At 40.9% G+C, this 14,982-nt stretch overlaps 2 protein-coding genes and 1 long non-coding RNA gene across 8 annotated transcripts in view; 2 read left to right on the forward strand and 1 right to left on the reverse strand.

Annotated features, from left to right (window-relative positions):
* Nucleotides 1–2,128, forward strand: part of CEBPZ (CCAAT enhancer binding protein zeta) — a 15,799-nt gene extending 13,671 nt beyond the window's left edge. Inside the window, exons 13-16 of the mRNA XM_052699786.1 lie at nt 204–287; nt 785–846; nt 940–1,021; nt 1,813–2,128. Of these exons, the coding sequence (XP_052555746.1) occupies nt 204–287; nt 785–846; nt 940–1,021; nt 1,813–1,952 (368 nt within the window). The 3' untranslated portion in view covers nt 1,953–2,128. The remainder of the gene's footprint in view (nt 1–203; nt 288–784; nt 847–939; nt 1,022–1,812) is intronic.
* Nucleotides 1,680–3,715, reverse strand: LOC128088961 (uncharacterized). The gene is made up of 4 exons (XR_008210425.1): nt 3,598–3,715; nt 2,348–2,392; nt 2,027–2,110; nt 1,680–1,913 (listed from the first exon to the last, which is right to left on the reverse strand). It is a non-coding gene; the product is annotated as an uncharacterized LOC128088961 (long non-coding RNA).
* On the forward strand, nt 2,243–14,436 carry SULT6B1 (sulfotransferase family 6B member 1). Of its 6 annotated transcripts, none has more exons than XM_052699873.1 (8): nt 2,243–3,483; nt 5,520–5,669; nt 8,938–9,050; nt 9,294–9,383; nt 10,521–10,647; nt 11,293–11,387; nt 11,672–11,828; nt 12,691–14,436. In XM_052699873.1, the coding sequence occupies exons 2-8, from the start codon at nt 5,630–5,632 to the stop codon at nt 12,819–12,821; spliced, it is 753 nt and encodes a 250-aa protein (XP_052555833.1). In that variant the 5' UTR covers nt 2,243–3,483; nt 5,520–5,629; the 3' UTR covers nt 12,822–14,436. The 6 variants fall into 6 exon arrangements, with proteins under 6 accessions (XP_052555833.1, XP_052555815.1, XP_052555842.1 ...); XM_052699882.1 differs by lacking the exon at nt 2,243–3,483 and adding an exon at nt 3,770–3,825; XM_052699890.1 differs by lacking the exon at nt 2,243–3,483 and adding an exon at nt 3,770–3,821.
* Nucleotides 14,437–14,982: the final 546 nt, after the last annotated feature.

Consider the following 14,982-nt stretch of genomic DNA (forward strand, 5'->3'; position numbering starts at 1 on the left):
AAAGCATAAAGGCACATCACCGAGCAGTTCTTAATTTTATGGCTTTAAGAAATCAAGGTTCAGTTGTGTCCACTGCGTTTTAAACTTTGAAGATTCAGATCATTGAGATAGATTTATGTCTAAATAGATATTTGTATAGTGTGCTTTAAGTACATGCAGAAGGTGTGGGAATGAGGAACTCATTTATTATTTTTTTCTGTCAGACCTTAACAGCGACAATCAATTGAAGTCTATCAGTAAAAAGACCAAGAGAAAGAAAGATATGAATTTTATGGGATCATGTGAAGGTAAGGAAGTATTTCAATTTGAGAAGGCCTAATACAAACAGGAAAAATTGTAACAAGAAGAGTCCAGCACAGTAGATTTGTGGATCATGATTCAGATTTCAATAAACCATAGAAGAAAAGGAATTGGTTTTAGCCTTGTCCTCTAAGCAGTGTGGCCTAATTCAGAATGATGATCTGCTCTTGAAGGGCTGGGGATCAAAGGAAGTGTATTTGAAGAATGGAGTTGTACTAGCAGAGTAGCTTGTGGGTTTGCATTTGCTACTAATACACACTGTGTAGATTTATCCTATTTAGCTTCTGCTGGAAAACTTTTCCCCCCCCTCTTTTTAGGGGAGGTGGTGAATAAAGTTTTCTAACAGATTATTTTAGGTGATCTTATTAAATTTGAAAAACAAAACAAACAAACAGAACCAACAAAACTATTTATAACACCTCTGTAGTAGTGTTACTGTGAATTTGAATTTCTGTCTCATAAGAATCGTACTTCTTGTTTGAAGGATCCAGCCAAGGAAAGAAGAGAAAACTCAAAGATGCCAAAATACTGGCAGCTGCTGAAGAGGTAAGTTAGATCAGTGCCCAGGAAAAGAAAAAAAAGTTCAAGCATTTTACATGCTTCTTTGTAGTAAAATAAGAAAATTTCTGTTTTTTAAAGATTGGCTATCTGCTGGATGAAAATGCTGGGTCCAAGTTTGACAATATTGGAATGAATGCCATGGCTAACAGAGACAATGCAAGTAAGTACATGCTATGGAGAGCAGGTAGTTGTAGTGCTCTTCTGCTTCTTTCTCTTTAGATTCTGTACTTGAAGTTTTGTGATATACTCTTAAGTGTGGTACAAATAAGGTTAGCAAGAACACAGGAGGGAAAGTAGCTCAATGTAATTAAAAGATGATGTAGTATTTTTCAGTTAAAAGATGTGCAATGCTAATATTAATTGTAACAATTGGACTTGATGAGGCTTCAGAAAAGAGGTGGCTTTTTTTTCTCCTTTCACACTGTAAATAAAAATTGACGGTGTGCCATCTGTCGAGCTTTCATATGAATTTTGCTCTCATCAAGAGTATCATGGATCCTTGTGAAGGGAAGATAGCATGGCTATCTTTACCTACCTACTGGAAATGCTTCCTCATGATATTGATGAAGCAAAAGTAATTTGTCAGAAATAACACTGATGAATTAAATGTGTATTTCTTTGAATAGTCAGTCCTTTGTAGGGCCTTTACAAGCCTTTCTGATGTCACCTGAAAAAAATAAAAATGTACTGCATACTTGTACAGGAGAGCATGTGGCATTTAAAAAAAAGAAAAGAAAATCAATGTTAAGAGCGGTCTTAAACCCCAAGATTCTGAGATAGTAGGGTGTGTATTGTGAAGAAAACAGTTCTCTGGTGTCAAAAAAAGCAGTTTGCATTTTATTAATGTTTATAAATAAATTAGTCAAGTCTCAACTTCTACATGATTTATCTGTATTCCATATGATGTCCATCAGCTGCTGACTTCTTATCTTCCATCTTTCCTCTTTCCAGATATCAAGCAAATCAAGTGGGAAGTAGAGCGTGACAGGTGGCTTCACAATAGGGATGTGAAAAGCATCATCAAAAGGAAAAAACAGTTCAGGCATACAGGGCTGAAAAAGAAGAACAGAGGCAAGAAATCAAAAAGATGAGCTGGGCATCATAATGTAGGCATTTTTACAATAACTACGGCAAAATAATTATTCTCTTTATCAGCCTGTCTTACTTTAATTCTTGCTGCTTAACCATGCCATTTGGTCATTCTCCCTTATGCCGTGAATTCCAGACCACTCATTGGATTTGTAATAAACTGAAAAACAGGAAAATCTGTTAGCTGTAACTTAGTGATTTTATGGTTAGTCTGTTTGGTCACAGAGCCCTGCAGTTCTGAGGTCTCCATCCAGCACTTCAGACACACTTACATGTAACAACAAACACTTCTGCAATCTCTCCTGGTGTAGTTTTAAGCAATGATACAATCTGTTTTATATGTAAGATGCAAGAGAAGCTTCAGCCATCTTTCCAAAGCCAGCAAAGACAAACCTACCTTCCAGAATTGATGGAAACCTCTTCTGCATTGTGTATCTGAAGTCTGACAAGAAAGATAAGTCATAGTTACTTATGATATTTTAAGAGAAATAATTAAATACTCTATTTTTCTTATTACTTTTACATAAGTTTGTCCTAGCTCTTTGTTACAGGTTGTTGAATACTGTGATCCACATTTTTTTAAATCATATCAGAAACATATTGAGGCTCCTCCTGTGTGCAGCTCAGATGAGTGTTTTCTGAGCTTCCTCACACTAGTGGTAACTGCATTACAAGCTGCACACTCAAACAAAGCTGAATGAAGCACAGCAGACTGACTTTTGAAGGACTTATTAGGAAACTGTTTCCTGACACAGCCTCGGTGTTCAATGAATCCTTTAGGCAGCTTGACTGAACCAACAGAAAATCATGAAATGATAGTTTAATGCTGTTGTAATGATTTGCAGCAGTCTGTCGAACTTCTAAGCGCTACTGTTAGTGCAAAGTGATGAAAGCCTTACTCTGAGCACAGCAAGCCAATGCCTGAGCTCACTACACCATGCAGAACTACAAGTGAAGAACTTCTACAAGGGCGTGTCAGAACGAAGATACAGTACAGAAAGGGGTAGGTGGTGTTCCATTGGAAGTGGGTCTAAAATGACTCTCCTGCTGAAACGGGGAGCTGGTGCCTCACAGCCCCTGCAGCAGGTGCCTTTGGGATCGTGCTGACCCTAGGGTGGCAGGGCTGGCTGCCATCTGCAGGGGCGCAGGCCTGTTACAGCACTGCTGAGTCTTGCAGGGCCCCAAGTGCAAAACGAGGCGGCTGCAGCACAGATGGAGCTTCTTTGTATAACTAAGCTGGTGCACGGGTTACTTGTGTGTTCCCTAAGCAGTGAATCAGAAGCATGAGAGGCTTCGGGGACTGACATTACGTCATTGGAAGCTGACCCTGGCTGCCCTCTGCACTTGCCAGCTGGGTCTGCTCTCATCTGGAAAACGTCAAATCACAACGCCTGTGAGACCGAGCGGTGAACCTGAGGATCCCTCCAGGGGCTGCAGAGCAGATGCCTGAAACAGGATTTATCGAATCCTGCCTCATCTGACGGCTACTTCCCCTCAACTACGACAAAGCACAAGACCCCGTTCCGGCATCAGGTAACTTGCGCTGATCTTTGCCGCCAAAAACCCAAACTCGTGCAGAATAAACGCGGCCGTGGTGCAGCGCAATCCCCGGCTCCTGTGGCACCCCGCCCGGCCGCCCCGCCGCACCTCGGCTGCGGTCCATGGCGCGGTAGAGCAGCAGCGCGCCGCCCAGCCCGGCCACCTCCAACGCCACCAGCCCCGCCACCAGCCGCCTCCTCATGGCCGCCGCAGCCCCCGGGCCGCGCTTCCGGTAGCGCATGTACAGGCTGCGCACGCGCAGTCAGCCCGCCCCGCCGCATGAGGCTGCGGTACCTCCGCATCGGCTGCTGCCGCCTGCGCCTGGACGGGTGGTAAGTGAGCTAGGCGGCGTGGCAGCGGTGTGTTTGAACGGCCTCAGTCAGAAGGGGCCCACAAGGACCGTGGAGTCCAATCCCTGTCTTAACACAGCATGGCACCAAATCTAAACGCCGTGTTCGAGAGCGTTGTCCAAACACTGCTTGTACTCTGACACTCGGGGCCGCAGCCCTGCGCATCCCGTTCCGTGCCCACCGCCCTCTGGTGCAGATCCTGTCCCCGACTCCCAGCCGCCCCTCCCCTGACGCAGCTCCATGCCGTTCCCTCAGCCCTGTCGCTGTCACACAGAGCAGAGCTCAGCGCTGCCCTGCGCTCCCTGTGAGGAGCTGCAGCCGCCATCGGGCCTCCCCTCAGCTCCTCTGCTCTGGACTGAACAAACCCAGGAGCCTCAGCTGCTCCTCAGACATCTTCTGCTCCAGACCCTTCACCATCTATGTGGCGTTCCTTTTGGACACTCTACTAGGTTTATGTCTTGCAGCGTGGCACCTAAAACAGCCCTCAGTGCTGGAGGTGAGGCCTCAGGGTGCAGAACAGGACAAGATACGCCCTTTCCTCGCCTGGTGGCAGTGCTGTGCTGGTACACTGCAGGGTGCAGTTGGCCCTTTGGGGCTGATAGAGCACACTGCTGACTCCTATTCTGCTCGTCACCAACCAGAACCTCCCCCCTCATCCCTTTCTGTGGGACTGCTCTCCAAACTCTCATCCCCCAACTTGTCCATAGATCCAAGGTTGTCCCATCCGAGGTGTAGAACTCTGCACTTGCTCTTGTTAAAGGTCCTGTGGTTCGTGACAAGCTGAATACAAGTCAGCAGTCTACTCCTCTGTCAAGACCTCTTTGCAAGGCCTCTCTGCCCCAGTTTGGTGTCATCTTCAAACTTCCTTAGTATACCTTCAAGTCCTTTATCCAAATCACTGAAGAGAACTGCCCCTAAAAAGAAGCCTTAAGGAAGCCCACCAATGACTGCCTGTCAGCCCAATGTATCCTGATTATTACAATCCTTTGAGCCAACCTATTAGCCAGTTGTTCACTCATCACGTTACACTTTAGTCTAGGTGTGTCCTCCCCATTTTGTCCAATAGGGTGCTGTGAGAAACAGTATTTTGCTGAAATTGAAAACGAATTATACCAAGTGGCTTCCATTGGTCGACTATATGGGTAATGTTGCAAAAGGAAATTAATTTTCTTCAGTTCAACTCTCGTGCTGCTCAGCCCAACGGAGGAGCTGCTCTGCCCCTCCTGAACCAGCCCTGTGCCCCTCTGCATGTCCCAGCAGGGAAAATCGTGGCAGATATATAAGACTGCCAATCATTAAAAAGGGACAAGGGTCATTTTTTAATGAGTCCTTTTTTAATGAGTGTGTTGGAAAAGCCTGCACTACGCCATAGCTCAGTGTTTAATTGTCCTTTTTAACATAAAAAATACATTTAAAGGCAGTGGGTAGCTACAGTGATATTTTGAAACCAAAATGGTAGCACCGCTTCCTTCTCTGTATTGTTCTTTCTGTTCTATGGTTTTGATTTCATTGTTTTTTGTTACTTGTTACCTGTTTCTCTTATCTGAGGTTGAGTTTATTGCCAAAATCTCTCTTTTTTAAATTCTTAAATTTTTATTAGGCACATTTTTTTTCTGAGGCTTTTTTTCGTATTAATGTTATGTAAGATTGAATTTAATATCTTGCTGCGTTTTCTTACAGAGCAATTCTTTCCCAATTCAGTATTCTCTGGTGGCTGAGCTCACTAGTATTACTTGCTCTACTTGTTCTCACTGGGATTTGTTCCTGAAGTAATTTCTCCTTAGCCAATTATGGATAGGCAACATCAACCCTGTTTTCATTTTCAGAAAGGTGAGAAGGGAGAAGGGAAAGAAATGATCAAATTCTTAGGTTTGTTTGTTTTGGGTTTTTTTTTTTTTAGGTGTGGGGAAGGGGAGATGTGGAAATATCACCAACAATTTCTGGTCCGCCCCTTAAAAATGTATATTTAAAGGCACTTAATGGCATTAGACCAGTAGTTTCATGTCCCAGCAGAAGTTGGTAACCATGGCTGAGGAGAATAAAGCTTTTGTAGATGAACTAAATAAAGCACTGGCAAAGTCTGAAGGGTTTACCCTGAAGGACATGCTGTTCTCCTACCAGGGGACTCCTTATCCAGTCACAGTGTGCAGCACAGAGACATTCCAAGCCCTGGAGAACCTGGAAGCCAGAAGAGATGATATGGTGCTGGTGTCTTACCCCAAATGCGGTGAATACATTATAAATTACTTTCTGTTGTCTATGGTACAGTAACTAATTAGCTGACACAGTAAGAAGGAAAATAACAAATTAATTATGGTTTTATGTTGTGTGAGGATTATGGGCATTTCTGTTACAAGCAGAGGCAGCAGGTTTTTTCCCTGCTATATTTAATTATGTGATCTGTTCCACTGGTTTTTAGCATGATGTATGCTTCTGAAAGGATGAAATGTTTTAGCAATCAAACTATTTTGTGAGAGTAAAGACTATAGTTTTTATTTATCAGTGGAGCAAGATACCTCTGCCAGTGTGATAAATTGCATTCTGAAAAGAATATTACTAATATAATGTAGTGTAATGTGCAGAAGCAATGAAGTTTTACGCATTAGACTCGCAAGGAGTAGGATGTGGCAGTGTGCAGCATCTGTACTTGTAAGATAATAATAATTTTCTTGGCATTGTATTTACTATCATTATTCTATTTTGCTTTGTGATTGCATTGTGATATATATATATTATGTTATAATATATTATTCTATATGTTATTACATATATATTATATTATTATATTATAGCATACTGGCATTAAAAATCTTGTAGTCAGAGGTCAGAAGAAAGGAAGAAAGGTGCAATAGAAGTGGTGAGGGTAAAAAAAACCACTCTACAACCAACCAACCTACCAGCTAACTGATTTTGATCAGTGTTGTGCCTTGTATGGCACGTTTACTTACAAAGAAGGGCCGGGTTTTGATAACGAAGGAAGCTCTTTCTAAGCCTATGTTTCTACTTTGAGACGCAAGTAGCAGAAGCTAGGGGCTGCTGAGAGAGCATGGGTCCAGAGGAGGAATTCAATGCACTAACACAGCTGATGTGCTCACATTGAGCTCTAATAGGAAAGTCCTTAGCCAAAATCTCACGCAGCAAAGTGAAGAGCATGGTCAGTTCCTATGGTTTTATTTTGCTTAGTTCTGATCTGAAAATAAACTGTCGTGCGTTTAGGCACTGAAGAAGTAAGCTGTGGTGTTTGTAGTAAATATATGCTAGCTGTGATACAGAACATTGAGCCAAGAGAAGGAAAGGGCACACAAAAGTACAAAAGGAGGGAGGTGACACAGCAAGTGAAATACACATCTTTGTTTTTGACTTTGATTCTGTTGGCTTTGTGTCCAGGGTTTGGCTGGAACTTATAAAGATAGGCTATAGGCAGAGCTTGGCTTTGATTTCTCATAGAGTTTGGCAGATGTGGAGTTGTAGTACTGCCTGCATCTGAGGTCTGATGGCTGGCTTCCTCTGCCAGCTTCACAGATATTTTCCATGTCAGGCCAAACTCTATGGTCATACATAATTTTTAGATGATTATGAATATGTTTGATGGCCCTTCAAAACTTTAATGTTGTCCTCATTCCTTTTACTTACTGAGGATTATGAAGGATAAGTTACAATAAAGTTTTGCTATATGTAGCATTTCCCCAAGATCTCGTGTGTGCAGTGGGGAGGAAAACTCAGACTGATGCAGAGAGACACATTTGTGAGGTGGGGCTGAGGATGGTTGAGAAGCCAAGAGGGGATTTAGAGGCCAGGCATTTTAGGTTTATCAGTTGTAGATTTTTGTTAAAATAAAATCAGCTTTTGTGCGCATTCAGCTTATAGTGGGCAGCTGAAGACATGGGTTTAATGACTCTTAATGATTTCAACTCTGTTTTTTGTGTAAACAGGAGATTGGGATAAATCTCATGCATAATTAAATGTCTTTTATTTATACAACACCAAATACCTTACGGTTTCTATATATGTAGATGTATTACAAAGCACTGTATGATGTGTACAAATTGCATACGCATTATTGTATGACACAATCCTGAGCCACTTCATGTAACACAGGGTGGAAGACCTGCTTTCTGGGAATAACTTTCTGAAGTTGAGGTTAAAGCTGAAAGCGTGAGGTTAAAGCTGTTTGCATCCTGTGTGTGTGCTAGTGCCTCTGTCAGCTGCATTCATGGGGGACTGGTGACACACAGGAGGCTGAGGCAGCTCTCTGCAGCCACAGCTCCATGGCCTCAGTGGGAAGCCCTGCAAGTGCATCTCCGCAAGGCCTTTGGAGGATGCTGTGGTCTGTGGTGAACACACCGTTCCCTCAGTCTGTCCCATCAGCTGTCATTGGGGCATCCATAGAGTTCTGGAAAACCTGAGGGCAACACAAAGCAGCTGCAGGAGGGCATGGAGCAGGGAGGAAAGTGTGCTGCTCCAGCAGGTCTGGCACCCAGCCCATCATGCATGGTAGGTCTTCACTGCAAGATGGGTTCCAATGGGAAAGATGCAGGTGTCTGGTGGGCTGCAGCTCCTCTAGCCCTTCTTCTGGCAGTCATTTTGTGGAGAAAGCAACAGGCACAGCGTGGGACAAGTGCTGCTGGTAATGCTGAATAGATGGCTCTTTTTCATCCTCTACTCAGTGCAGGGAGAGGGGCAGAAAATTCTGACAGATGAATGAAACTCCTTGTTCGTTCCTTCCTACTCCTACTTGGACACTTTCCAAGTGTTTCTCTGTAAATGACAGGAAAGCTGCCTTTATTGTCTGTCACTGATTGTTTTATGATATATTAAAAATACGCAACATATTGTTGTGTCAATTCTACTCCTGATGCTTTCCACATATCATTTGTAAGTGAGCCAAGAAGGTCACAGTTAAGAAGCTGTTGAGGATCTTGTTGACAGAAAGCATTAATTTGTTTATAGTCATTTGAGAGCTTTAATTTATTTCAATCTGTAATTTGATGACTATTATTGTCTATTATGCTGAATTAAGCCATGTAATGAGAAGGCTCTGAGATCTTACATAAACCTCTCATATGTTTTGTTTTGTTCTCTGGATTTCTTGATCCAGGTGTGAATTGGCTTATCCAGATTTTAAATGATTTGATATTTACAACTATTCGGAGTAAACCTGTAAGCACAGAGCTACCATTTATTGAATGTGGAGATCCAGATAAATATCAGGTTAGTGAAAAGAACCTACTTCAAGTCTGTAGTTTTCTCTCCTGCACCCCCGCAAGCAAGTTATTAAAATGAAGTCATGTAGCAAGTAAAGATATTTCTCCTGAGAGGGTAAAAAAGGATAATCTTGGATGAGTAATGCCTTTTGATTAGGAGCTGCTTCACGCAGGCGACTCATGCTGGCAGATTGTTGCTGCACCCATGTAATAAACCTGTTCTCACTTATTGTTCTGTTTATTTCTAAAGAGGATGAAGCAGATTCCATCTCCAAGGATTTTGGCAACACATCTGAATTATGATTTCCTCCCGAAGTCTATTTTCAAGAACAAAGCCAAGGTGGACTTTTTTTTTTTTTTTTTTTTTTTTTTTTTTTTTAAATCCTTCTTCCTCCTAAGAACAAGCCTAATTTCATTGGCAGCACTAACATGCATGAATATCATCTGGGGCTACATCCTTTTCTTGCACCCTAGCAAATGTCATTGAGGGAAAAGAACTTGGAACTGGAACAAGTTGCCCAGGGAGGTTGTGGATGCCCCATCCCTGGAGGCATCCAAGGCCAGGCTGGATGTGGCTCTGAGCAGCCTGGTCTGGTGGTTGATGGCCCTGCACATAGCAAGGGGGCTGAAACTCGATGATCATTGTGGTCCTTTTCAACCCAGGCCATTCTGTGATTATATGACCTCTGGACTGTCTTAGCACAAAAAACATTAGTGGTACATAAACGAAGAACAGATCTAGAAGCTGTCACAGTGCTCAAAAAATGGTTGAAGTGTCAAGCTCTCCTATGCTACTCTTATCTACATATAGCCATGGTAAGAATTAATGTGACAGCAGTACCTCTTGAGACCCTGACTGTCTCCATACAGAATTACATTTAAAAAATTTCAATATTTCTGGTTCCAAGTCACTCAGCAACAAAAGGTACATAGCAGTTAGAAAATGTACCACAAATGAAGGGAGGAACTAGTTAAGGAATGCGGGTTTTAGCCATGTTCTATGAGTATTTTTTTCCTGTTTTATGTATAGCTTGTTCACAGAAGTGTTTACTGTCTCCAAGGATTGCAGTTTCTTAGGATTTCAAATACATTGTTGCCATGCTTTGAAAAACTGGAGATGATTGTAGCAGCTGTGGTTTCCTGAAGAAGAGTGAAATGGAGCTTTTCCTACCAGTGAATGGTTCTTTCACATTTCCCAGGTTTGGGGTAGTTAAGAGATAGTTTTCCATAACAGTACTACAGTTTTTCCAACTACTCCTTCCTACAGTTGCTTCAGGGCTATAGGCAAATCTTAGGAGTGGTTACAAGGCCTTTATTATGACATGTTATAAACTTGTTCTCTATGCCTTACCTAACAATGAAAATATTTTGTGGTCCCTGCTAAGTTATTGATTGCAGAATGTTTGGTTTTACTGTCATTTTGGTTGCCAGGGGAAATAAATGATCTAAAGTTGTTGATCTCTTTCTCCTGCTCCAGATACTAGTGTTGTTTCGAAACCCTAAAGATACAGCTGTTTCATTTTTTCATTTCCACAAGAATGTGCCAAGTGTCCCCAGTTACAGCTCCTGGGATGAGTTCTTCTCAGAGTTCATGAATGGGAAAGGTATGGTAATAGTTACTGAATGTAGCTGAAGAAACAACAGAAGAAAATATTTGAAAACATCTAAATGGGACTAGTGGGAAAACAGCTGTGTCATAATTAATTCACTGGTGGCCATACCTCATGATAAAGGAGACAGCTAAATGCAAAAATGGGGAGAAAGCCCAAAAGATACTTTGCTTCTGGATATTTTGCTCTTGCAAGCAAGGGAAGTTGCCTGGCAGCTTGGTAATGGCACTGGGATAAAATCCTGTCAGTTAGTAATGGAGGCAGTGCTACAGATCTGAAATGATGGCAATGGAATGACTGTTTGTTGTGTTCCCATATACGAGGCCACAAACCCTCTAAGGAACTTAGATTTTAGATTAAGAATGATGTTTAGCTTTGGCTCTTAAGAGAAATCTTTAATGACAGTGGAGGAGAAGAACATGGGAAGTACATGTTCCTGTGTGGAAGCCACCTACCTACAAAAGTCCAATGGAAGTCTCTATTGTTCTGATATGCAGTATGGTACCACCTAAAGGACAGACTGTTCTATTTTTCTTCATGGACGTAACTGGTGAGCCACAGAGAGCAATCCTTCAGTCAGAGGGAAATAAGCACACAGCAGTAAAAAGGGATCACACTGATGCTTTTTTCTCTTCACAGTTGGCTGGGGATCTTATTTTGACCATGCAGTCACCTGGAACAAACACATTGACGATGAGAACACTATGATTGTAATGTATGAAGACCTGAAAGAGGTAAAGCAGTCACTATGTACTTATGGTCAAGACACATCTGAACCCATTTCCTGAAAACTGCTGAAATCAGAAGCAAATAGCACAGGTTTGTGAAAGCAAAATCAAGTATCCATTTAGGAACGAATTGAATCTGGCTATATAAAAACTGAGCTCAAGTGTAACATACAAAATGTACTGTGAAGGAAGATGGTGTTAGTAGGTGATGGCCATGTGTGTCCCGAGTGGGTCGGTCCTTTTTTAGAGGAAGCACATAATATGATCCCCTCTCGCTGCATTGTTTTCAGAATCTGGCTTCTGGTGTAAAGCAAATAGCAGAATTCTTTGGATTCTTCCCAACAACAGAGCAGATCCAGTCCATTGCAGACAGGGCTACTTTCCAGGCAGTGAAGAACAAGGCTCAGGAGACTCATGGTGCTGTTGGCACAGTTCTTTTCCGCAAAGGTAAATTTGTTTACAGCAAATAAGCAGCATATTTTGCAAGGTTCGTGAATGGTAGTGCTGCATCTTGGACAAATGGATTTGGATGAGTAAGTGATTAATTTTTATGCATAATTTTCGGGGTTGGAACTTAGGAAACACTGCTGGTGCTTCAGAATGCTATCAACTGATTTCATCATAAGTGCCAGTATCATTCAGAAAAGCCCTGCAAAATGTGGTTAGCAGAAGTGCCTTCCAGGTAGCACACCCTTCGGTCACGGCTTGCAGCAAGCACCAATTAAAGCAAAGAGTTTTGTTTTGGCTTCTGTGACTACTGAGGTTAGCCTGGCACTTGATCTGCAAAGTATCTCCAAAGATTTTTCTTCTTGGATTTCCTAAATAACCTTTGTGGTTGCCTAGGAACCTCACTCAATTTGTTGAATCCAGATGCTCTACAGGTTGAGCCATGCCTTTTAGCTGTGGCTAGCACTAGAGCTGTAGACCCAGAATACCTCAGCAGTGAACTCCCCCAAAATCTAGATCACAAGTAGACTGCAGCTTAGGGTAGTGTCTGGTTGTGCACACTACTCTCTCACAGTTAAAAGCCACATCTTTGAATTTTTTGAGTTCTTTTCATAGCTGCTGATCATCTTTTACAGACATCTGCAACAGCATAAGGCAAAAGGCAGACCAGTAGCTTCCCATGTCCCACTTCTGTTCACATTCTCTTAAGGACACTGAAAGTAAAGATGCAGAGTGTATTCCTTGATCAGATTCTTTTTTTAAAGTGGATTATCCTGAAATATAACAAGAGGCATGAAGTTTTAAACCATACTCCCTTGTCCTTACATTCAAGGCTATTGTTTCACTTTTCTTTATATTCCAGGTGTTGTTGGGGACTGGAAAAATCTTTTCACTGAAGCTCAGAATCAGGAAATGGATGCCAAATTCAAAGTATGCTTAGAAGGAACCAAGCTGGGAGCAAAGCTAAAATATGATGTGTACTGCAAGGCCTGAGCTTCTGTTAAGGAGAAGTCTAACATCTAGGCTGCATTTTGTTCACTTTCATGTAATCAAAGAGAAATTAGAACAATATCTGATCTGAAATTTAAAAAAATCTGTGTAATTTGCAAACATGTTTGTGCTGCCTTGCACAAGCAATCCTCATTCTTACAGTTACAGTGTCATTGACTTGACTGATTTCTCTTGGCTAAAAATCAGTTTTAAAAAACATGATTTTGTGTGAAATTTATATGCAGTAGTTGAACCTGCTGAAATCACTGGAAATGTGTTCGGTAAGTTGGAAGTGACCTTCCATGAGATTTTTTAAGCCAATCATTAGGTGTCTTCTTGATTTTCAGATTTGGAAATGTGTAGTATTTCGGTTTAAAGTGAAATTTCAGAATGTTTTTTTTGTTGTTGTTGTTGTTATCACTTTCTCTGTAAGTTAGAAAGTTTCCACCTCTTTTGGCATGAATATTTTTCATTGCTTTGGAATAAAAAACGATGAATGTTAGTGGAAGTTCTAACTCTGAGCAATTGAAGGAATTATCCGGGCAGAAGTTGCTCATGGAGGCTGGAGTGAGGATTGAAGAGCAAAGTAAACCAAACACTAAACCAAACCAAGTCAGAATGAATTGTTTTAATACCAAACAAGTGAAGTTGATGAAGCTTTTCGAACTAATCCCAAGATCCGTATAAGTGGAAAATACAGCTGTGTTCCTTATGTGTTTGCTTCAGCTGTAATAGGCCCTACTGGAACAGTAGGTTAATGTCATTGCTAAGAAACATATAAAAGGAAATTCAAAAGATTCTGATTGAAGATGATGTTGAAAAAGGAATACCAATCTCTAGTAAAGCAGGTTGCATGAATTGCTTGACCAATAACAGCCAGTCTACCTGTTTAAATCTTTTTCCATTTTTTTTCCATCTTTTTCCATTTAAGATTTTTCTGAAGTATTCCAGGACAGTTAAAGAGAAAATTCTGTATCAAGATGCTAAATAGACTACTTATATGTTTTTACACCTTTAGATCAGCAAGATTATTTAAGCTAAGGTTGCTTAGCCATGTGAAGTAATATTTTATAGATGACATTCTTACATTAATAATCTGCAGCCACTTCTCAGCACATTCAGTCAGTGATTACCAGCCAAGAATGAGCATTAAAGCATATTGAATTGACTGTTGAGTGTGAGGGGCAGCTGATTTGTTTGCAGCTATGAGTTTTAGTTTCTGTTCTGTTAAAAATGAAAGCACATCTGAAATCTAAATGTCATGTCACTAGAGAAGGAGAGAATTTTTACCTTCCTCAAACACATTCAGAATGGAAAAGCACTGTGAAATGTTTTCAGATGGTGGCATTGAAGGTCAAACCCAATAGCCCGTAGTGTTCACGGCTTTGAGAGCAGCTAAACAAAAAAAAAACAAACCACCAAAACACATCCCAACAGAAAAATTAAACTCCTCATTGTGGAAAATCACCACTCATATATTCTATTCTTTCAGCCATATGCATAGACAACAGTTTTGGTTCTACATTTTCCATTTATATTTTGTATTATATATATGTGTTCCCCTTTATACTTGTTCTTATGGAACTTGTAGTAAAACTTTAAGTGGTATTTTAACACAGAGTATGTCTTTCATTTGCCTTTCACAGAAGAAAATTTTCACTCCCTGACTACAGGCTTTGACTTTATTATTATTATTATTATTATTTTATTTTATTTTATTTTATTTTTGTGACTTGTTTTGCACTTACATTTTCTAACAGTTGTAAGTATTTATAGTATCTATATTATAGTAACTGGTAAATGCTGCTCTATTAGTACTTCTGTCATCTCCATTTCCCTTATGAGCTGCTCAATAACAAACATAAAGCAGGAAAGGATATTAAAATTATCTTGAAAAAGAGAAGTTCAACGTCTTCTTGGAAAAGAGAAGCATAAATGTCTCTTTCTAATGCTCCCTTGTGTGTGTTCAGGGTGTCAATAACCCAGTGGAAAAGAATTCTGTTCCTGAATTGTAATAAAGGTACAATGGGATCAAAGCAGACAGAACTGAGCTCAATTTTCTCATTTAAACATGCACACATTTTATATTGCAGCATTATGCAGTACATTAATTGGAAAGATAATTAATGTAGAATTACAATAGAAGTGCTCTAAAAGTACAAAG

The sequence above is a fragment of the Tympanuchus pallidicinctus genome, unplaced genomic scaffold (assembly GCF_026119805.1).
Source record: "Tympanuchus pallidicinctus isolate F22 unplaced genomic scaffold, pur_lepc_1.0 scaffold1, whole genome shotgun sequence".
In the NCBI taxonomy this organism is placed as follows: domain Eukaryota; kingdom Metazoa; phylum Chordata; class Aves; order Galliformes; family Phasianidae; genus Tympanuchus; species Tympanuchus pallidicinctus.